General features: G+C 44.9%; 1 protein-coding gene across 2 annotated transcripts in view; it reads left to right on the forward strand.

The window, feature by feature from the left end:
- The window catches only part of C10H9orf152 (chromosome 10 C9orf152 homolog), a 163,509-nt gene extending 139,069 nt beyond the window's left edge, over positions 1-24,440 (forward strand). The window contains exon 2 of one of the 2 annotated variants that reach the window (XM_069211092.1): positions 18,901-24,440. In XM_069211092.1, coding sequence (XP_069067193.1) covers positions 18,901-19,439 — 539 coding nt within the window. In that variant the 3' untranslated portion in view covers positions 19,440-24,440. The remainder of the gene's footprint in view (positions 1-18,900) is intronic. The other variant, XM_069211093.1, reaches the window with a different exon arrangement.
- The last annotated feature ends 401 nt before the right edge of the window (positions 24,441-24,841 follow it).

Below are 24,841 nucleotides of genomic sequence, written 5' to 3' on the forward strand. Positions count from 1 at the left end.
CACCGTGTACACCAGTGCAAGCATTCCTGTGTGGGGGCTTGTGTGATGATGGTTGGGGGGGTGTTCTGGGTATGTGCAGTGAGCATGCTTTAGTGATGGGTGACCATGCTTAGTTGTGTCATGCAGGGCTTGGGGTTGGCATGGGTGGTTTGTGTTATGAGTACATTAGTGAGGAGTTGGAGTGATAGGGGAGGGGTTGAGGCTGGGGGTGTGTGATAGCATGCAGGTAGGGTGGGGGATATGATAGTTAAGATTTGACTTACCAGTGTCCATTCCTCCACCAACTCCTCCGAGGCCCTCTCGATGCATGATGGTCAAGACTTGCTCCTCCCATGTTGTTAGTTGTGGGGGAGGAGGTGGGGGTCCACTGCCAGTCTGCTGTACCGCGATGTTGTGCCTGGAGACCGTTGAACGCACCTTCCCCCATAGGTCGTTCCACCTCTTCCTGATGTCCTCCCGATTTCTTGGGTGCTGTCCCACAGCGTTGACCCTGTCGACTATTCTGCGCCATAGCTCCATCTTCCTGGCTATGGATGTGTGCTGCACCTGTGAGCCAAATAGCTGTGGCTCTACCCGTAGGATTTCCTCCACCATGACCCTGAGCTCCTCCTCGGAAAAGCGGGGGTGTCTTTGGCGTGACATGGGGTGGTGTGTGTGATGTGTGGGGCGGTGTGAGTGTTGATGTGTGTGGTGATGTGTAGTGGTGTGTGGTGGTTTGTGTGTGGATGTTGTGTGGGTGATGGTGTTGTGTGCCTCTGTGTGGTGGGGTTGTCTATGCTGTGCTGTCTCTCTGGCCTTCGTCAAATTTCTGGTCGTAGGGGTTTGTGTGTGATGTTGGTGTGTGTTTTATATTGTGTTGTGTGTGTGGAAGTGGTGTTTGTATGTGTATCAGGTGTGTGTATTTGTAATTGTCCAATGTGACGGTGTTTTGGAGATGTGTGTGTATTTTAAGCGCAGCGGTGTGTACCGCCATTGGAATACCGTGGATTCGTGGGTCGTAATAGCATAGGCGTGTTTCTGTTGGCGTGGAGGATTTGTTTTCGGCAGTTTAACACTGTCCTTTGGTGTGGCGGACTTGTGTGGGTGTCTGAATTTCGGCGGTTTCCGAGATGTGTGTCATAATAGCTGTGGCGGAATTCCGCGGCTGCGGCGGTGTATTGGCGGTCTTCTGCACGGCGGTAAGCGGCTTTTACCGCCAATGTTGTAATGACCCCCATAGTCTGTCACAAACATGACTGCCTTATTACAAGTGCCATAGGAAATAATAGATTCCAAGATGCAAGACTCCACAAAAAACAGACTCAAGGATGAACCTCATTCTACTTTGAAAGACTTCATGGTACTTTGAAAATAACACAACTTATAAAGAAAATAATATTTTACATGTTTAAAAAGATATATAACAAAAATCAGTTTATGAATGTTACATAATTCTTTGTGAGTGGAATATCTAAGTGTAACAAAGTTAGCTGTTTAAAAATTGTTTGGTAGTCAACAGCTAGGTGGAGCACTGAGCTTTAGCTAGTCCTCGCCTGCCCCACTACATCATACGACATGCTATTTGAGATCCAAAGCGGTGCCTAAAGATCTATGATTAGGAAGCTACCTCTTCCAGTGTCAGTGGAGTTGCTACCATCATTGGTGTAGCAGGGACCAGCATGGATCTTAGGGCCAGAGTAGAAGTCTTTGCTGGTGTCAGCACCAGCCCAATAACAGGTCCCATGGGGACGGACAATGTCCAGATGGACCTGTTGGTGGTAACCTGACTGAAGGCCCCTGCAGTTCCATGGGGCCTGAAGATGCCCAGAGAGAACAGGCAGAGCACTGATAATCTACTGCAAGGCTTCAATCTCCTGTGGGGTTGATGACTGCCCAGGCAGCTAAGGACCAGCTGAAGACTTAGTTCCATGGCTGGAGATGTCATATGGAGTGTGCCTGACATCATGACACCATTGCGCCTTCTCTTTAGGTTCAGACTGGTAGGATGGGGTCAAGTGCCACTTCGCTTTCTTATGCTTGTGCTTGGACTTCTACTTACCGGAGGATTTGAACCAGGAAGATGAGCAGTAGTTGGATCAGTCTGAGGCAGAGTCCAGGCTAGCAACTTGGAATGTAAGTGGGACCTATGCAAATGCCATGACTTCTTCTTGTGTTCAGGTGATATGCAACTTTGCCTTCTGCTCTTAGATCCCTTTTGAGTCCATGAGGGTCACTTATTGCACATCTCAGAGTTGCCTTCCAAGCCCAGACAGCAAAGATACACATAATGAGGTCTGTGAACAATATTTGCTTCCTATAGTCATGACATGACTTGAAACCCATTGTTTTCAGAAGAAACATAATTCCATAGCACATTGTGAAATTGTTTAAAAGTTGTTTGAAACCCCCAAAAAATGGGAGTGGGGTTCCTGATCCAAATACATAGAAAGAAACAATATGATTTCAATGCACAGGGGTGGTGCTTATATGCAGCTCTGCTCTATCACTTCCAGGGCAGTGTGGACCCAATGCAGGGCTGCATGATGCCACATAACAGTGTGCAAGAGCACTGGTGTGAAAAAATCTCCAGATCCAGTTTGGTACCTCTGAGTATTCAAAGGTGAGTAAGTTGTGGGTTGAAATAACCATCAGGAAACCAATTTAGGCCTACCACCATCAGCTGTGCCTGTTCCTGCTATTGGCTGAAGTTCCACCAAAGACATAACATGTCTCCTGAGAGCAGAACGGGGAAGGAAGTATTAGTTGAAACATGTTGTGTGCAGTTGTTTTGGCTCAAGGCAAAGTGGGGAAGGTCAACAGCACCCTTTAGTAAGTTGTTGTCTAAGAAACGTGAGAATCTGAATGGATAATAGGGGAAGTGGAGTTAAGTACCCTTATGCTTAATGTATGGAGATATGTATAGAAGGTGCAAACACAGGTGTGTGAATGTGGAGAAGGGGAGTGTCCTGTCATGTCATGGAATCTTGGTGTTGGTAAGAGGGCAAATGTAGCATCATAGTGTTTGTGCGCAATTGCGGGCATGTACAGTATCCTAGTGTTGTGAAGATGGTGAAGAGTACTACCCTTTCATAAGAGAAAGCCTAGGAAAGTGTAGTACTCTTTGGTGTTGTGTCTGAAAGTCACAGGTTACATCAGTGTGTGCTCTGAAACCAGTTGTCTGTGTGTAGGAATGCGAGGTTTCGACAGGTGTGTGGTGCTGGAGGCAGAGTACATTGGTAGGAGGTGTTTTGTATGTTTCAAATGTGTTGTTTCACCCATGTGTGGTCTTGAAAGAGTCATTTTATACAAATGAGAGGATTCGACAGATCTATGGCACTGGATGCAGAATACATTGGTGTGTGCCTTGTATATGTGTTGATATGTCGCTTCAGGGGGCATGCATGTAGGTTGTATGGTGGGAGTGCTTCCTTACTCTGGAACCTACAACCAATGAAGTTACAGATGAGATATGAATCCTGTCCAACAGACCTCCCCACAGTAAGGTCCACTGTACATGCAAGTTCTGTTGAAGGGCTGGCATGTGCCACTGACTGTGTGAAACACAAGCAGGATGCATCATAGTAGTAGAACAAGGGGCCTCACAACCATCACAGCAGGAACAGTTCTCACCTAAAACATTAGGATCTTATTTTTATTAGGATCTTATTCTTATTCACAGTAAGTCATGGACTCACTGTGAAGGTGGAAGAGCCTTCACAGTGACCATGACCAGGATGATCCCAGAAAAGGTCCATGTCAAAGGGATTTGGACTCTATTATGAAAAACACCAGAGAGTGAAACAACAGCTTTGTGTGCAGCAGATGATTTGAAGCTAGTTGGGCCAAGCTCACCTTAGGGCCAGGTGTTGAGCTACAGGAATATATGTATCCTCAACCTGCGAAGATGGACTGCAACCACCAATATGACTTTTGTAAAGACCTGAGGGGTTGATGTAAGGCTGAAAAATAGGAAAGTGAACTGAAAGTGGTTGGCTCTCTCTACAAAGCAGAGGTACTAACTCTGGGACTGCACTTATCCTGCAGGTTCAAGGACACCATCCAATCCCTATGATTCAAGGTTAGCAGAACTTGTGCTAGCAGCATCATTTTCAAGCTTGTCTTTCTGTGAAACAAGCTCAGTATTCTTAAGTCAAGTACTGTGAAAGGCATCCCGCCCGAGCTCCACTCAGGTACTATTTTGAGTGAAACTTTGGCGAGCAACTTCATCAACCTCCCAGGAAAGGAAAAGGGTACAGCCGTATGTAAACTGGGGGGTTGTGTGTGGCAGTGTCCAGAAAGGAAACAGCACAGCCAGCTTTGATAATTCATAGTTCCTATCCATCTGACATGACCAAGTGCCAGTCTGGTAGGCAATGTTGAATCCGACTGTTAACTGGGCTCAGTTTATTGCAGAGGGTGAACTAAAACTACTTTAATATGTTGCCTGGAGAAGAGGAGAACTGAGGCTGCTGCTGTTGACTTTGTTTCTTGTGCCCTCTCCCTGTCCCCAGAACCATAAAAATCTATATGGGTTGGATCAGCTCTAGACACTGACAGAAGATTAGGCCGGTAGAGTAGCTCAAGGCATACCAATTCTCTGCTACTCCTAAAACCTTCCATGGCTGAATTAGCTATGTTGCTGAGAAGCCTAGCTCCATCAAAAGTTATGTCTATCAAGGATACTTGGACATCTGTGGCAAATCTGGTGCAGTGCACATAGACATGCCTTTTGAAGTTGGCACTGTTTGCCATAGCAACGGAAATGCAGTCAGCCATTTCCAAGCCAAAGCATAAGCAAGGCCAATCTGCCTGATCAAAAAACTCTGGCACCTCGTGTCAAACCTCATATACAATATCCCACAGACTCTGGAAACAGTGAGACAGAAAGCAAGAAGTGCTGAAAGAGAGCAGTGCTCTCCTGAGGAAAAAACTATCTGAGGAAAATACTATCTTGCTGATTACTGATTCAACCCTGACCCCCCGCACCCACCACCGAGTCCACCACCCCTGTGACTACCACTCGCACCAGTCGCCTGACCGTCTGGTCCAGCGTCAGCGACGAAGACACCATCAAAACCATGAACTCCATCCACTCCGGATTCCCATCGGACCCCTGCCCTCACTACGTCTTCAACAAAGCCAGCGCAGCCATCGCGCCCCACCTCCGGAAAACAATCAACTGTTCCTTCGAGACAGCAACCTTCCCAGAAAGCTGGAAGCACGCCGAGATCAACGCCCTTCTGAAGAAGCCCAAGGCGGACCCCAAGGACCTCAAGAACTTCCGGCCCATCTCCCTGCTCCCTTTCCCGGCAAAAGTGACCGAGAAGATTGTCAACAAACAGCTGACCCGCTACCTCGAAGTTAACAACATCCTGGACCCTTCCCAATCCAGTTTTCGCAGTAACCACAGCACCGAGACCACCCTCATCGCCGCCACTGACGACATCCGGACCCTGATGGACAAAGGAGAAACAGCCGCCCTCATCCTCCTGGACCTATCAGCAGCCTTTGACACGGTCTGCCACCGCACCCTATCAGAACGCCTCCATGACGCCGGTACCCAAGAGAAGGCCCTGGCCTGGACCACATCCTTCCTCTCCGGCAGAACCCAGAGCGTCCGCCTCCCACCCTTCCGCTCCAAAACCACAGAGATCATCTGCGGCGTCTCACAGGGATCCCCCCTCAGCCCGACACTGTTCAATATCTACATGGCCCCCCTCGCCCACGTCGCACGACAACACAACCTCAACATCATCTCCTACGCCGACGACACCCTGCTGATCATATCTCTCACCGAAGATCCCCACACCGCCAAAGCTAACCTCCACCGAGTAATGAAGGCCGTAGCCGACTGGATGAAGGACAGCAGACTGAAGCTGAACTCAGACAAGACGGAGGTCCTCATTCTCGGACCCACCCCATCAGCCTGGGACGACTCTTGGTGGCCCACGTCACTAGGCACAGCCCCGGAACCCACGGACCACGCACGCAACCTGGGGGTCATCCTCGACTCCACTCTCTCCATGACCAGGCAAGTCAACGCTGTCTCCACGTCCTGCTTCAACACCCTCCGTATGCTCCGCAGGATCTTCAAATGGATCCCCCTCGACACGAGAAAAACCGTTACCCAGGCCCTCATCACCAACAGACTTGACTACGGGAACGCCCTCTACTCAGGAACTACAAACAAGCTCCTGAGACGACTCCAACGCATCCAGAATGCCTCGGCCCGACTCATCCTCGATGTCCCCCGCTGCAGCCACATCACACTCCACCTGAGAGGCCTGCACTGGCTCCCCGTCAACAAAAGGATCACCTTTAAGCTCCTGATCCACACACACAAAGCACTGCACAACACCGGACCCACCTGCCTCAACAACCGACCCAGCTTCCACACCCCCACCCGAAGCCTCCGCTCAGCCAACCTTGCCCTCGCCACAGTCCCCCGCATCCGAAAAACCACCGCCGGCGGCAGATCCTTCTCCTACCTCGCCGCCAAGACCTGGAACACTCTCCCCACCATCCTACGACAGACCCAGGACCTGCTGGCCTTCAGAAGACTCCTCAAGACCTGGCTCTTCGACCAGTAGCACCCCCCCTTCCCAGCGCCTTGAGACCCTCGCGGGTATGTAGCTCGCTTTACAAATGCAGTGATTGATTGATTGACATCAATATGTTTGCACTCTCTGCCTGACAGAGTGGCCAGAAAGGAGTTCAGATTGACCTTGCAAGTAGAATCTTGCACCACAAGGCTCTTAGGTGTAGGCTTTTGCATCAAGAATTTTCTTCTTATAGCACCTAACAATGAGGGAACTGACCACCAGGTCTGAAAAGGTTTTTGACTAGGCCCCTAAAATCGGATCAAAATTTGTAGGAGGGGCTGCAAAGTGGAAGGTCCAGGTTGAAATATCTCTGGTAAAATGTTATAGTTGATGTCATCAGTTCGGAGTGATAAATCAAAGATCTCTGTAGCACTCTCAACAACTACAGCATAAGAGACACTTTCCTCAGTTGGGGGGGAGGGAATCAGAGAAAAATCCAAACCAGGTTCAAGAGATATCAAGGCTGACCACTGACATTTTATAAATGTGGAGGGAAGAATTGATCAGCTTCCTCATTATCTTTATCATCATGTTGGACTTGCTGAAGGCCTTGAATAGCATCTAAATCTGACCAAAAATTGTTTCCATCGTACTGATATTCACTTACAGAGATAGACAATCCAAACCTGAATCTTCCCCAACTTCTGGTTGTGCTTTTTTGTGCACCATGACATGGGGAGATATCTTGCTGAAGACAGATCGAAATCCAGAGCCATCGCTGAGACCAGATCAAGATCTGGCATTACCTAAGCCAACACCAGTGTAACAATAGGCATCAAGGCCTTCAGGAGAGAAGCAGAGGCACGCCTCATGCTGCCCGCAGAATGGGCTGACTTGACACTGGCTTAGTCAGCACTAGGGCAGGCCTGCCAGTAGAAGGTCGACTGGAGGCCCTGATAGGCCTGTGGGTATGGAAGGTGAGCCACAGGGAGCTAAAGTGTAGTTTAATATTTGCTGTTGCTAAAAGCTACAATTTGTTGCAACATTGATGAAATGATGTCCCGGGGAACGTAGGCCACATTGGATCCAGAGTCGGCATCAAATCCAGAGGGAGGTGGTGCCACAGTTAGTATCCTTCAATGATGAGTGTATGAATTCTCCCTGGAACCCGAGATACACTGAAGCTTCTGGTTCCTTTTTTTCACTTTGTCCTTAGTTTTCCCAGATAAGAGTGACCTGAATGAGACCAGCCTTGCTTCTTCTGTTCGGCAAAATAGTGTTTAGCTTCCTGCTACCAGATGGCCTTCAGGTACCACAGCATGCATTTGTCACAAGACTTGGAGCCATGCTTTGAACCAATACACCTCAAAAACACATTGTGTGTGGTAGCTACTGACATCTTTTTGCGACAACCTATAAACTCTATACTCTTCAAGGACATTATCTCTGAACACTGACTAAATATTTTGAAACAAAAGCTGGGGTTAAAACAAAACAGTAATTTTGGAGCTCTGGATCCTTGTTGAAGGACGTGGAAAAACAGGAACTGACATCAGCATGTATGTCATCTCATCCAGAGGTGAAAGAGTCTTAACAGGCAGATGGCACCACCCATCAGCATGCAGGAGTTACTGCAGGAGCTACTGCAGAAGTTAGCTGTTGGATCCAGACTGGCACCTCTGATGCATTTGTGAGGCAAAGTGAGGAATCCGTGGTTAGAGGTATCCATCAGAAAGAAAAGTTGTGGCCCACCGCTCCACTCCTGGCTTCGTTGAGGTGGAAAGCAAGAAATAATGCCACTGAAATCATAAGAAAAAGTGACTAACTCTCTAGGCTTTTTCACGTGTGACATTGTAGCTCGCTTTACAAAGTGATGGATGGAACAAGTATGCCATTAGTTCAGAGGAAGAATGTCTCTTCATCACCAGCAGCAGCATGTGACAAAGCAGGAGCTGAGGCCGGGCCTTATTGTGATCACAACTTTACAGAGCAAATGATAGCATACTAGAGAATGGGGAGGTAATAACTACTGAACACTCCCCCAAGGGAACAGTATTGGAAACTTTAGCTCAGTAGAGGGAGCATTTCCTTCCACGTGCTGATTGGAGTACTGCATGAGCGGGCAGTACAAAACTGCTCATCGATAAATGAACGGTGGTAAATGAATTAGGGACTCTACAGTGTATAATACCATGATTTTATATTTTATATTATCAACCTACACTAATATCATGGGCAGAATATTGCCACCAACATATTGCCAAGGTATGTATAGGCAAATATGGATTTACTGTACTTAACTCCACATCCACGTACCTTGACAATATATGTACCGTCAGTGTACGCAGTCGTGGAGTTGAATAAATATATACTTTACAAAAATCCAGAATGATAACGAAATACTAACTGTAGGCAAGTCAATCACACGCTTTTATCTGCTACATCATAAAAATACTGGATTAAAGTGTATTCACTGGGAAGACTATATGCAGCGTTATAAACTTTCTGGGTGGCAAACATGCATGCTGCAGTATAAGGTGGAGACTTGTGACTGTTTTCACATGGTTTGGCTAATGGTTACACAAATATAGTGCACCCGAAGGAAGGTCTGTTTTCTCCGATATCAGGCTGCTACAGTGAGTTATTTGTTTTTCTCTTGGGGATTCAGTCCAAATGGCTTCAAGCCCTGCCACGTCTACACATCTAATCGTTTATGTAAGCCGATGAGTGCATGGCTGGCACACTTTGTTACCTACCCACAGTACTTAAGCAGCAAAAAAGATTCAGCTGGAACATAAGCACCACCTCTATGACTAAATTCACAATTGTTGTTGGTTAATATAGGATTTAAAAAGTGAAATATTATTTCACTTACTGATACAATCCAGAGAGTTACACTGGCTTACCGTGGAGGCAAAAAACAAATGAAGGGCCCCATTCTTTAAACATTTGGAACTTTCTACTTGCGGATTTCCTGCGTGCCAGGGGCGCATAGTTCTCACTGTCTGGGTAGGCCAGTTCTCCTGAATCCCGTGCCAGCCCCAGCTTTCCATACATCATCCTGCAAAACGTTAACGGATTCCTTATTTGCATGGGAAAATATGCACATGCACATTTTTGTATGCTATAAAAACATAACATTCTCTTCCTACACCACTAGAAAATGTGGGGATCCCCGGCCACCCTGAAAAGGGAAAGGAGTTTACGCTTCCCCTTCACAGGAGTAAATATCTTACCATTGATAACAGGACCCCCTGAGCGTGGTCCTGTGAATACCCTCAACATGTAAGCTTGTGGGAGTGCACAAAGTGCCGTGAGATTCATGTTCAAAATTCCTGGTCATCCATGCGCAGGGACGTCCTCTTCTCATCTATGCAAGGAGTTGTACGTACATCGAGGTATCAGTGCGAGAAAATCCTAACCCTTTTACAAGTGCAACCTACTTTGCTAGGCCACAGATATGCGTTTATGGACTCTCAGCTACGTAATTAACTTCCCCCAGGAATTCGGTCCAAACTGTATTGCACAGTTTTGATGCCCATTGAAGATGTACCTGTTTTAGTCCCACTTTTACGTCAGCTTTGATGACTGGTTACCAGAGGTGACCTGGAGCCTTTCAATTGTTATGTCAAAATATGTTTTGTCCAAGTTTTCATCTTAATACACTCAGCTTTCTTGAGACCTACTTACTGTGCACTAAAACAAAGGGACTGGGGTGTGATGTACAGCGCAACTCCAAAATAATATCCACAAACATCATTCATATTTATGAACAAATTCTGGTATTTCTGCTGGCAATCACTAAGCTGCTCTAAATTTACTTTGTGGTACTAGTAGCCAGGCACAGTGACTCTCCTGTTTAAACACAACATGCAAAGTGATCAATTAAATGCTTGAACTAATCTCATCCACTAGTAATTACTTTGAACTGCATTCAAGGCCATAGTTTTTCAGCTCATTTGTGCCACTGCAAACATGGTCAACCAAATGATAGCCAGTCTTCGCCTTGCTCTAGCAGTCTAAACCACTGGTCACAGCTGTTTTGAACATGAACACAAGCACACCCCATACCAGTTTTAGTCTTCTTCAGTTGCACTAGAGAAGTTAAAATTTAATACAATGGCACAGTGAGATCAAGACCTAAATCTGGACATACCCATCCTACTGGGTGACTTAAATAAGCAACAAAAAATTTGACTGCTGAAATGCTTGAATAATTCTCACCCATACTTTCCATTACAATGTTTTTTAATTTGTTGTGCCTTGACAGGCCAACCATATGGAAATCAGTCTAGTTTCTTCTCCAAAAGAAATTGTTCAGTTCCAAGCACTAGGAAATTAATTGAAACATAGGCAACCCATGACTAATTTCAGCCTTATTGGGACTCACAGTTTGGTGGGACCTCATACCTTTGACGCAGCAAGCTCATGAACCACTTCTGAACTTACCCCTCCTGCTTAAGGTGTACTTAGACAAGTGATGGATGAAATGCTTGAATAAATCTTTACGACAGGGGCATGTTCCTTTCCTTTGTTTTAGATTACCTTTTCTATCACAGGCAGACACCAACCATAAGCAAATCAATCTTGACTCAAGTCCAAGCGGCTTGGTCTGTACTGTTCCTATTGGAGGAACGGGATTAAAGATGACTTGTATATTGTTCGTTCCTGTCTGTAGGGAAAGAGTAAGGACCAGAATATTTATCAGTGCCTGAGATTAACTCAAACATTCCACCCTTCACTTTTCTGTTCTGCCGAGAAGCTTAATTGCAATAGATATGTCTATAGATGGATGAGTAGCTCACTGTACTATAGCACTGTGCTCTACCTGACCAAAAAGGCCCAGCAAGGTTGAAACCAGTCTGCGACTACTTATGCTGTCGTTCAGTGTATATGGCCTAACTGTTCAGGCTTGAAAGTTGTTATTGAAGCAGTACCAAAGCTGATTTACAGGTGGTTGGTTCATATGAGAGCAAAAAAAGAATGGCCTGGAAAAAAGCACAAAGTTATGATTTGTGGCTGAGATTCATTTAGGTATTCCTCTCCTACTGTTCACTGTCCTTAAAATATGCATATGTATCTTGATGTTGTTGGCTTGGCAGCAGATATACCTATTTGCATCTCAGTAAATGGAATACTTAGAATGATGTGCAACTGTACCAGAATATTTGTGTATGCACCTTAATCAAAATAATACAGTAACCTAGTTAAATCAGTATACGGTATGCTAAAATAACTTTAATAATATCCAACTGCATTTATGTCGACTTCATAATTGACTCATATAGTCAAGGTAAGCATATATAGAAAATTATAGATTTACCACTCTTAACTCCACATTTCAGTACTTTGATGATGTGCTGGTAGTCAATATTGTGGAGTCAAAGTAAGTGCTCAAAATAGGAGTACACCACCGATAATATGGTAGCGTAAGTATTATGCTGTTGTTCTTAACATTACAATACTCCCAAATATGTTTTTCAAGTGGATTTTGCAATTCTGTAATACCTTTCTTTTAGTTATTTGTCGCAGTCGATGCATAGAAACAGGGTATCGTCGCTCTGATAGGTAAAGATAGGAAGTGATTACATGTACCTCAACATTCAGATTGGTAACTTGTGCATCATATGCTGGTTCCTAACCCTTTCATCATCAAGGACTCGCCAAAAGAATCATAAAACAGACTCCAAATGCTAAGAGGCAACAAATTCAAAATGAATGTAAAATGAAAATTAATAAAAATGCATCTTCAGAAAAAAACAATATAAAACATTATTACATCAACACTAGTGACGGAGGCTCTTTATGTGGCTGACTTCTGAACAAGATCAGACATAATGTGGGAATTTGGTGTATTCCAATTTTAGCTTTTAAAACGCTTTTAAATCAAAAATCTTTTTGGGGACCAACCTGGAAGTTGTATCCGACTTTGCACAAGGCTGGAAATTCCCTAAAATGAGGACACAGTTAACCAGAATATTTCTGTCTAAAAGTTCCAACTGAGACAAATCTGCAAGCTATGTCTAGGTTTGGGCTACAGGAGCCCACAAAGAATTTGTGGGAGCTCCTAAACATTTGTGGATTAGTAGTACAAAGACTGCTTCTACGCAGTTCCACATCACAAATGCAAGCACAGCCCTTTGAGTTTCTGTATTGCTCATGCAGATTCAGATTTAAAATTAAAAAAATATATATTTTCCACTAGTAGTTTCTTACTGCCCACAAACAGCAAAAGTTGCAACAATGTTCTGTCATTAGACCTCATTCCACACATGCACAGCCTACGCTTTGTAATTGGTTACAGTCCACTTACAGGATTCCAACACTTCAGTTATCCTGACATCCAGTTCAGGACAGATACTTTCCCTGGACCCAGCTTCTAGACAAATATGTTTTCCTATGAGACAAACAGCTTCCAATCAAGAGCCAGGAAAGCTGATGATCGAGTTGGGATGCAAACAAGTTGATTATGAATGGTCCCCCAAGGGAGGATAGGGCTTGGAACACTGCCAGAAAAAGCTTCCACAGGCTCAAATCCCAGAGATGGCGAGATTGCCAGTCCGCCACTTAGTTGTCTGACCCCGAGAGATGTTCTGCCGTCACAGAAACATGGTGCTCCAGGCAGTACTCCAAAAAGTTCTTGGCCAGATCTGAGAGGGACTTGGACCGCGTATCCCCCAGATGATTGATAAAGCAGACTGCTGCTAAATTGTCCATCTACAGAAGAACACAAGATAGCATCCGGTCCTTAGTCCAACATGTGACTGCAGAGGAGTCCGGCATCAGCTTCAGGCAATCGATATGTAGGAACTGTTCTGTGGCGGACAATCCTTCACTGGTGGTGAATTCCCCACAACGAGCCCCCCAACTTGAGCAGCTGGCATCAGACTGAATCACAAGATCCGGTTACAATCCGAAAATGGCATGACCATTCCACGCCTCCATATGGAGAGCCACCACTGGAGCTCCTCCTTGGCTTCATCTGACAGGGTGACGTACTGGGAATATGTGAGACCACGTCAAAGGTGAGATACCTTCAAACGTTGCAAGGCCCAAAAGTGTAGGGGCCCTGGAAATATGGTCTGAATTGAGGATGACAACAGGCTTGCCACCCTGGCTATCTGGTGAAGAGAGGTCCTTGGTTTTCCCAGCATCCTCCTCACTTTGTGTCAAGTTTTTGCCATCTTCCTGGAGGGAAGGCTCAGCGTAGTTGCTACTGAATTGATAACAAGCCCCAGAAAGGTGGTTGAGCATGAAGGAGCCAAACTTGATTTCGCCTGGTTGATGACAAACCCTAGGGATTGAAGTAGATCCACAGCCATCTGTAGGTGATGGGATAGCGCATGCATACATTGGTCCATCAGCAGCATATCATCCAGGGACCTTATCATTTGTATACTGGACGCCCTCAAGCTTTCTGGTATCAGAACTTGGTGAAACATCAAGGGGCCGACAACAGGCCAAAAGGTAGAGAGGTGAACTCGAAAGTTTGGCCCTGCCATTGGAATTTGAGAAACCGACGATGCTGTGGAAAAATGCGGACTGTGAGATAAGCATCCTTGAGATCCAGTTGGACCATCCAGACATTGGGCCGCAGACGGTCACGAAGGAAGAGGATGCCCTCCATCTTGAAGTGGCAGTATACCAACCACTTGTTGAATTCCTGGAGATTGATCACTGGGTGCTGACGCCTATCCTGCTTCTTGACCAGAAACAGTTTGCTTATAAACCCAGAGGGTTGTGGCTTGGAAGGCCAAGAGTTCCTGAACCTCCCTCTGAATAAGGGTGGCCTCCTGTCCAGAGAAATGGATGGGGTGGGGAGAAATACATTGAAAGGGGGGCCCATAGTACTCTATGTGGAACCCCTGTACTGTTTGGAGCACACAGACATCAGATGTGAGAGCCTGCCAATTGTCTATAAACTGTGCTAGTGGACACCCCAAGTGACTGCAAGAAATGAATGAAAAACTCACTGTGTGAACCGGAATTGGCTCCTCCAATGCAGGATCCGTTGTAGTGACTCTATGTGGTGCAACCGCCCTCTGGTGGGGTAGAATCCCACGAAGCGTGAGGAGCCCTGACACTGACCTCGCTGGGAAGTTTGGCCCCTGCCAGAGGCAAAGTAATGGGAATGGCCAGCCAGGCGCCCCTACGACAGCCAGCCCCATTGAAAACATGCATATTGAAGATGTGCTTGACAGTGGATTGGGCCTTCTGAAGTGAACTGAATGTTGACACAAATTTGCCAGGCTCTGTGACAATTGGGTCACCAAAGAGCCCACCCTCTGCCACCGGGGTCTGCCTCTGATTTTGCCAATTCCCCTAGCTTGAGGTCAATTTTAATTAGCAAAGATTTGCGCCAATCCGTAGTGATGGCGCAGTATGCATTGCCGAGAAATATAATGGCTGTTGAGCCCAACTGAACAGTATGTCTGGGGGAATCAAAGCACTGGACGTCATGGCGTCCTCTGGCGTATAAAAGATCTTTATGAGTGGGTCAGTGATGTCCAAGAGCTTGTCCTCGCATGACCACTATGAGCGGTTGATACGCTTCTTGGGGTCCTTAATGTATTTGGCCAGAAAAGTGCCATAATCGCTTCTATCTCGGATGTGATGGTCATTTCCCATCCAGCGATGGGGAGGGCGACATTCCGCCCAGAGGCGGTTTCTAAGCTCCTAATCAAGAGGTTTATAGAGCCTTCTGGCCACATACATGGCCATCTTGTCACCAGGAGTCCACTCAGAGGAGTGGGGATGCATGCGTCCTCTGGGTCTAAGAGATCTTACTGGCCATCAGCGGGTTCCTCCACAGTGGCCCAGCGGGTGGATTGGATGAGGGTCTCCAGGAACAGTCATAGTCAGACTGACCCTCTGAACCCGTAAGGGAACCATTTGAAGGTGGGGGGGGAATGGGCATGCTTTTGCTGGGTTGTGAGAAGCCAGCGGGCATGGGCAAGTCTCGGGGCGTAGAGGGGTTGGCCCCTAAAAATGCTTTCTTAACCTTGACAAAAGCGTCTTGCAGGTGTTTGCGAGGGTTCTCAGAGTGTTCAGCAGAGGCCACTCTGGAGGATTTGGGGCTGAAGGCCCAGGAAAGTCTTCCCTCTGTGTGAGTGGTTCATGCATAATTGTTCCATATCCATGAGTTTTTTTCTCCAGAGGGACCATTGAGTCTGAGATCGCTTTAATTATGGATGTGTCTACTGCATCGCAGCACAACTCGGTGACCAGGAAGTGCTCAACGTCAACCTCCTCCCTGTAATATTCCCCGTACTCCTCCATGGGGTTGTGAGGTAGGTATACCTGGTCCGTAGGTATATGTACGGGACAGTGGCCACCCACCAGGTAAGAGGGAATTAGATTATGTGGGGAGGAACCCCAGCAGTGTACAATAGCCTGCACTAGCCATTGTGGGGCCCTTAACAATGGTAGGTGGAGGAGGTGACAGCCAGCCCTATATCTTGGCAGGTATATGGGATTGGCAGGCAACAGGCCTTGAAAGCATGAATGGGATATTCACTGATTTATAGGTGTGGCCCAAGAATGGAGGATCACAGTCTTCTCAAGGCTCCAACACTGGGTGTGAGCCAGGCAGACAACTCACCCTTATTGCTAAAAAAACGGGCCCAATACAATCAAAAATGGCATTATGGGCAATGTCTGCCTCATGCAGGAGTCACTCCTCCTGACAGGGTCTTACCCTTTCAAGCTCCAGACTGGAGGAGCACTCAGCTCATTATTGCCGTGGGTGGAGGCACTCAGCTATGTCTGAAACTAATGTACACTCGGTGGCCCAACGAGTCAGTGAGCATCATAATGAAGACACGAGAGGGGCATGGGCCCTCTAGTGGTCAGCAGACCACCACACACCCTGGCCCCAAAGTCCTCAGGTTAGGGAAATTAGTGTGGAAAGTGGTCACGAAGGAGTGGCACGACGTCTCCTCGGCCGCTTCTGAATAAGGTGCGTGCTCCTCTCACAACCTGAAAGGAATTACAATAAAGAGCAACTAAAGCAAAATGTGAAAAAAGGACAGGAGTCCCAATACTCAACTGACATGGCTGGTAGCAGTGAAGAAAGAGGGCACTAGATAAAGGACAACACATGTTTACAGACCACGGCAACGTCTGATTGGACATGAACTTGTATATTTGAAAACTTCATTGTTCCCTGGGGTTATGGGAAATTACATTTTTTCTTCTTGTTGTTTACAGTTTAATATGGCTGCTATTTCAATAAACAAAGAAAGAAGGACATAATCCTCTCCTCTGAGTCCTGCCATAGAATCTTTCATAGGTAGTGGTTTCTTCTGCGCCTTTGGTGGTGTTAACAGAACTTTGAATCAGAGGTCAAAACAAGTGTATTAAAAAAACATACAACCCAAAAGAACAGCAGGGCGTGATGAAAATTCTTCAAGAAACCGCTGATTGTTTCTCAGGACATTGCACAGACATCTACTTTGAGGATTTGCCCTTGAAAAACAAAAAAAAAGATACCAACTGACTCACCAGACTGGCCGTCTTTAGCATTTTCCATGAAAGGGCAACTACCATGTTGCTAGAAGCACTTTTGGCAAATATTCCCGACTTGTTCGGTGGGTAAGACTTAATATGGTGGGCTGGAGTAGCATAGGCAGTGCCTCCACTGTTCTGCATCTACAGTGGCCAGCTCGCCTGACTCATTTAGTATTTAGAAAATCTATACAGGAAGTTGTTATAGCCAAGGAATGCTAGCTGGATGTGCAGCCAGGTCCTCATTGTCCGGAAATGCCATGATTTGACCACTGGAAGGTATTATAATGACCTCATAATTGACCTGCTAAAGATTTCATCATACAAAATATAAAAATATTGTGCTTATTTGAAAAATTATTACCTCAATGAACGCATTAAACAGGGACCATTGTTTTCTTTATCGAGGTGCATTGCGTAATGCAGCTTGCTGGAGGATGTGTGTGGATAGATGTGGAAGAAACAGTATTAGGGAGATTTAACTGGTCCAACTACTCTGATTAAAAGCTGATAAATGACTCAATAATGTAAATGAGTTTCATTGTTGTTCATAGGAAGCCTTTAGCACCAGGGAGGAATCAAATCCTAGTTCTTTACTGCTCTGACAGAAGAGCAGTGAAAAAAAAAACTTGTTTTTCACTTCTCTGATGACACATTTTGGGAAATGGCCATTCTTCAGTTTTGCAGAGACCTACTGAAAGTGGTGGAAGGGCAAATGCTGATGAATGCCCTTTCTGAGTTCTTCAGAGACCTTAGGGAAATGATGGAACAGTTGATGGTGATCTCCTGTTACGATTATTTCCTCTGCATCCCTGGATCTCAACAGACTCGAGGAATATACTGCTTGGTAGGTGATTCTCTGGAATTCTCAAATGCCATTTTTACTGGCTTCTGTTGGTCTACAAAAAACCACTGGAGATAACAGAAGAATGCATGGCTCAGCTGCGGCTCAGTGTAACAGCCACCCTTGAGCATGCTGCATGTTCTTCACTTTTAAAGAGAATGGTTACTTCTAATGATATTTGTGGAAAGAGACATGGAAGGAAGTAAGCCCTGAGGGAGGCGAGGAGGGCAATAGTTTAGTAGTTTAGTCCAGTGGTTATTTATAAGTGCTAAATATACACCACTGGAGAGGTCTCTTGGCTCCGCAGGAGCTAGATGCCAAACAAAGGTTAAAACTCTAGTGAATGCAAGAATCTAATGGTGAGCAGATGAGATCACCTGAGTTAGATGGATCAGTTGAATTACACGAACTGGATAAAGCAAACAAACAGCCAATTTCCAACAGTCTTTGTAAACTTCAGATTATCAGGTACTAGTCTGAGGGGCAATGGGAGCTTATTCTTCATTTAACTGATATGAGATTTGCTTTAATTTAGGGACAGTCAAGATGTTTATTTGTCAACCTCAACTGATAGTCGGGTTGTGATGGTTTGCATTTCAATCTTAACTTGGTTGATTGAGAGGTGTCATAGATTTTTGCATCCGGCCAAATGCTTTAAAGATAATCTCTTTTCCCACTGGGAGCCAGTGTAGAGTCTGCAAAGAATCTGGCACTGAATCACATGTTTCAAGCCAAATATTAAGCATGCAGCATCATTTTGGATACAACAGAATCTATTCATGTTTTCTTTCTGATTCCTAATTAGAATGGGTTTTAGTGACCAATCCTGAAATTAATTAATTAATTTGTCACCATGATTGCCTGGGAGAAGGTGTGAAATGGTGAGGGAGGTATTATTATAATATTTGTATCTGGTTACCAAGTCATGATTTTGACTTACATTTCCTATTTTGGCACACCTGTGTTTAGTTTATTAATGACTACATTCATTCTGTGTGTAATAATTGTGTTTGATTCTTCTCCCTACAGGTGAGGATGAACCTTTGACCACAGAAGCACTGGTAACAACAGTCCCCGTAAACAAGAAGGTGCAAAAACCGAAAGCATTTGAGGAGCGAATTCCTGTCAGGGGGGTCACCCTAGAAATACTGGGTGATGCTGCTTCACAAGACCCAATTGATCCCTGGCACATACATCTAGATATTCACCGACTGGTACAAGTTGAGCACCAAAATCTGGCATTTAATGCTGTTCAAGGGAAACACAAACAGGTTAGCTTTGACAATGAAAGTATGACTTTGGAGGGAAATGAAGACACTGAACCTGTGCATCCCCACTTAATAGACAGTCCCACTGAAGAAAAGATCGGACCATTTAGAACCATTAAAAGAAAGCCTTCTTGGAAACCACTGACAACCACTTCTTTAATACATCACCAAATCTCATCCATAAATCAAATTTCAGGATCAAACAAACTATATTATTACCCTTTCCCTCAAAAGAAAGGGCCCAGGATTTCAGAAGCTGCCAGGCGTCTTGGATTATATGTTACTCAGTCAAGTATTTGAACAAACTAGGCAAACACTGTCTATTAGTTTTTTGAAGAAGAAATGTGAGATGCAGGAACCACCCAAGGTTGAAGGCTGTAATGGAGAAAGGCCAACTATTCTTCCGATGTGTGCCAAAACACCTTTGTGCTATGGTCTTATTCAACAACAGGAAAACAAACAAGGCAAAGAAAGGTTTCTGCTCTTGAAATTGTAGGATCTTTTTTCCATACACTTTTTACCTAGTTGCCTTTGTAGTTTTCATTGTGTCTCGCAGCATCAAGACTGGCGTGCACTTGAGTTCATGTGGAAATACTTGAATGGTTCACAGCCTGAATGGCAGAGCTGAACACTGCCACCTACTTTGTTTTTGTGATTCATTTTGATACAGGTTGCTGTTAAAACTTTGCTTCCATTTAAGCATATGCATACCCATTCTTTGGGAATCACTTGAACCTTCATGACATTCAAAATCAGTGAAAAAAATAAACAATGTCTTAGCAATGAAATTAGGTTGTTCATGTTGTCATGAGCAACTGAATTCCAGAGCTTACAAGATTTCCTTTATAATTCTGCATTGGCCACTCTTGCTACTACACTATTGTGGACCTATAGTGTGTACTAATTAAGTTGCACATTCCTGTATGTGTCTTTCAGATGCACAGTAAATGACGTTAGGTGGAAGGATTGCTGTTAATACATTGAAAAGAAACGTGGTACCATTACTCCACCAACAAACTCCAAAAGACTTCAGATTATTTAGGATGAAATTATTATCTTGCCCTACTTTGAAGTCTGAATCCATAATAATAACTGTTGTTTCTACTGATAATGTAGAACAACAATTTGGTATGTTTGTGTGTTGTATATGTTCTGGGTGCACAAGTGTGTTTTAAAGAACATTCACAACAACATGGCTGTTTATTTTGCTGTTGGATCATTCTAACAATTGCTTGTCATCTTACTAGACTAAGAAAGATTTTTGTTTTGTTCTAAACACTGATAACGTTTACAGGAACACAGATAAAGACAATATAATAAACTGGTATTCTGGATGGTGCAGATTGCTTTTTCAGGTATGACAGTTACAACAAAGGATGCACTTAAATGATTTCCAAAGCAAGGCGGTTAGATGTGCACCCTAAAGGACCATTCAGAATGATGCAAATGGAAAGGAAGGCATTTTATGTCAAGGAGAGTAAGATATTCAAGGAAGAATTATAACTGATGCTGCTTGGATGAGATATAAAGGCACTCTTGTGAGTACCAGTGTGTTCAAGGAAAAAATAGAGCAATCTGTGAGCTTTGTAGCATGACCCATGACCTAATTTAGAGTTTGGTGGTAAATTCTCTAATTTCTTTAGGAAGTGCCAAGGCTGGAGGCGAATTTGCAGGCAGAATTTCCTACACTATGTAACGTGTTACGGAGGAACACATGCTGCTGGTTAATTCACCTCTAGATGTAACCTCCTGAAATAAGATGATTTTACATAACCATTGAACTCTAAATGAGACAGTTAAACAGTTTTTCTTTGAACCTACTAACTTAGAATGTTCAGGTTCCCCTGAAATTCGATCCTACATACATTAAAAGTTATCTTTAAATATGGGAACTGGGAAGTCTTGCTAGGAGAGTCTATTTTGCCAAACAAAATGTCCTACAGGTGTTTATCTCTAGGTCCGAATTGATGTGTTGGTGAAAATTAATTGTTATGCCATTTCTGTTAGTGTGTGGACCTGAATGGAAATATGCATATAATTGGAGCATGTTCACGATTAATGTCTATTTGTGGGCATGTACATGTGGTTGAATGATCCCATCCTTTTTTAAATCTGTGCTATGTATTTCTTTTGTAAATCCATTGATGATGTTATGTTACAACTAAAAATTGTCATATCTCTTTACCTCTGGTGATAAAACAGTACATCTGATGGTCAATAATCCCTCCGATAAATTGTCCTGCATCATTAGGAAGAATGGAGCTCATCAAAACTTTTCAGTTAGAAGAGATCAGCATTGGAAAGGTATAAAGAAGGTGGAGGATCTTAAATCAACTGGGGAAGTATTGTAGTGTAGGTGGGCAGCAAGAGAAAAAGATCAAAACTACAACATAGTACAGAGGTCAGTGGAGGGTACAGATAGTGTTGGCATAATGAACTAAGGAGGTGTTCATAGATAAGGAGTGGGCTCATTGGCAGAAAGTGTAAGGCTAAGATGTGGGATATTTTGATCTTTTTCTTTTTAAAAATGATAGATTTGGCCGACTGGTTTTACAAATATGAGCAGAGCTGCCAGTCAAGATAATGAAAGAGGGAATTTGAAACTGGCTGACAAAGTAAGCCCCAACTTTGAAGGTAGAGGGGGACTGAGGAATGATGTTGGGAGGGGAAGAGATTGAGATTGAATGGTTTTCCATGAAGAAGATGAAGGGAAGGGTGTAACTGGCATAGATTAGGTAGGAAAATTGGGACAAGAACTTTATATCACTAAGAACGCCTAAGTACATGGGTAGGATGGAGAGAAGATAAAAACTTGTGGGACACCATTTGTAGTGAGGTGTGCTCAGAGCTGGAGGAGTAAATATGAGAGACACTTTTAAAGATTAGTGAGGAAAGCCAGGAGAGTTGTTGTACTCAGGGTGTTTAAACTGGACATGCTTGTCAAGAGTGGTAGTGAACTACACCCAAAACAAAGGAGTTGCATGAGCATAGATAGGAAATAGTTGTGGAAGACAGTGCTTATGATATTATACACATGCCTGAGATAATTTTTGGTAGTGTGCAGTCAACAGTAAACTTCCACTAGTTCATGATTCACTGCAGAGAAGTCATATGTAAATTGCACCCTAATGCTAGTTTCTTCCTTAATAGTCCTGTATTCATTAGTGTTTTGGTCTCTCTATCAGGAGATGTTTTCTTCCCTTGAACCTCCAGTAAAACTGCTATGTATTATTCTGAATGTCAACCTACAGTTGTTAGTGATTATTATGCAAATATGTCTTCCATTTAAACACCTAAAATTGCCATGTTTTTAAAATGTAAAACACTTTTTAATCAATTCTAATCTTTGTATGAGCCCAATAGCTGACATTGTTCAGGAACTTGGGTTGTCCATGTCTCATATGACGATAATACACAATTGGTTTTCTCCCTTACATCTGTCTCCCTGTTTAGAAAAAGTAGCCAGGTGGATGGCAAATTGCTGTCTTATGCTAAATAGGGAAAATACATAATTGATGATTCTAGGGAATAGACCCAACTCTCAACCTTCTCTAAAATGGCCAGAGTGTCTAGGCAATTCGCGAATACCTTACTGCCCCATAAAAAGCTTAGGAATGTGTCTTGACAGTTCTTTTTCTATGGATGCACAAGCAGAAAAACTTTCAGCAACTTACTTTGTCATCCATGTAATTCTCAGAAAAATCTTAGATGTATGATGGAACAATGCATGCGAATATCACACATGCCTTAACAATGGGGTCTCAACAACAACTGTGTTTTTACCACACATGCCTTTACCATTCATACTTCTACAACAAATTTAGTTGTAAAAACATGTTTGGTGAAGGAACATGCATGGTAAATTCTCCTCCCCCCTACCCCTTTACACCTGAAACCATACCCAAGCACTTAAAACTGCCCCTTCCATCCTCTGCCCTGAGCTCTAAACCCATCCGCCCTGACCCCTAAAATCTACCCTGCCCTGTCCTAAAAACTACCCAACCCCTGCTGTGTACCATCCCTAAAACCTACCCAGCCCTATCCTGAAAACTACCCGACCCCCCGCCCCTGCTCTGAACCCTAAAACTTACCCCGCCATGTCCTAAAAACTACCCGACCCCCCTGCCGCCACCCTGAACCCTAAAACCTACCCCGGCTTTTCCTAAAAACTACCCCAACCCCTGCCCTGCCCTTAACCCTAAGACCTACCCCGCCCTGTCCTAAAAACTACACGACCCCCACCCAAAGCCCTAAACCTTAAAACCTATCCCTCTGTCCTAAAAACTACCCAACTTCCCACTCTGAATCCTAAAACCTACCCTGCACTGTCCTAAAAACTACAACTCCCAAACCCTAAAACCTACCCTGCCCTGTCCTAAAAACTATCCGACCCCCCGTATCCTAAAACTTACCCCACACTGTCCTATAAACTACCCCAACCACCCCCACCCCACCCTGAACCCTAAAACCTACCCCTCCCTGTCCTAAAAACTACCCTACCCCCCCACCCCCACTCTGAACCTTAAAAGCTACCCTGCCCTGACCTAACCCTAAGATCTACCCAGCTCTGTCCTAAAAACTAACCCGACCCCCGCCCCTGCCCCAAACCATAAAACCTACCCCCTTTGTCCTAAAAACTACCCGACTTCCCGCTCTGAATCCTAAAACCTACCCCGCACTACCCTAAAAACTACACAAATCCCGAATCCTAAAACCCACCCTGCCCTGTCCTAAAAACTACCCGACCCCCGTATCCTTATCCTAAAACCTACTCCACTCTGTCCTATAAGCTACTCCGACCACCCTGCCCGCCCTGAAAGCTAAAATCTACCCTCCTGTGTCCTAAAAACTACCCCGACGCCCGAACCCTAAAACCTACCATGGCCTGTCCTAAAAACTACCCACCCTGTATGCAAAAACCTACCCCTCACTGCCCTAAAAACTACCCCAACCTCCCCACCCTGAACCCTAAAACCTACCTCGCCCTGTCCTAAAAACTACCCCGACCCCTCTACCCCCACCCTGAACTCTAAAACCTCCCCTGACCCCCTGCCCTACCCTGAACCCTAAGACCTACCCAACCCTGTCCTAAACACTACCCTGTGCCGCCGCCCCTGCCCTAAATCCTAAAACCAACCCGCCCTGTCCAAAAAACTACCCGACCTCCTGCTCTGAATCCTAAAACCTACCCCACACTGACCTAACAACTACACCGACCTTCAAACCCTAAAGCCTACCTTGCCCTGTCTTGCAGGGGGGTCAGGTAGATTTTAGGACAGGGCGGGGTAGGTTTTACGGCTCAGGGCGGTAGTGGGGTGGTTGGGGTAGGTTGTAGGACAGGGCAGGGTAGGTTTTAGGGTATAGGGCAGGGGAGGGAGTTGGTTAGTTTTTAGGCCATGGCGGGGTAAGATTTAGGGTTCAAGGCAGGGAGGGTAGGACTAGTTTTTAGTACAGGGCAGGGTTACTGTTAGGGCTCAGAGCGTGGGGTTAGGGCTCAGGGCAGGGGGTGGAAGAGGACGTTTTAAGGGCTTGGGCAGGGCAGGGGTGAATTTACCACACGTTTCTTTACCAAACATGCGTTTACAGCAAAATTTGTTGTAAAGGCATGAGTGGTGAAGGCATGGGTGGTAAAAACACAGTCGTTGAGACCGTGTTGTTAAGGCGTGTGTGATATTTGTATGCGTTGTTCCAGCATACATCCA

The sequence above is a fragment of the Pleurodeles waltl genome, chromosome 10 (assembly GCF_031143425.1).
Source record: "Pleurodeles waltl isolate 20211129_DDA chromosome 10, aPleWal1.hap1.20221129, whole genome shotgun sequence".
Classification (NCBI taxonomy): Eukaryota; Metazoa; Chordata; class Amphibia; order Caudata; family Salamandridae; genus Pleurodeles; species Pleurodeles waltl.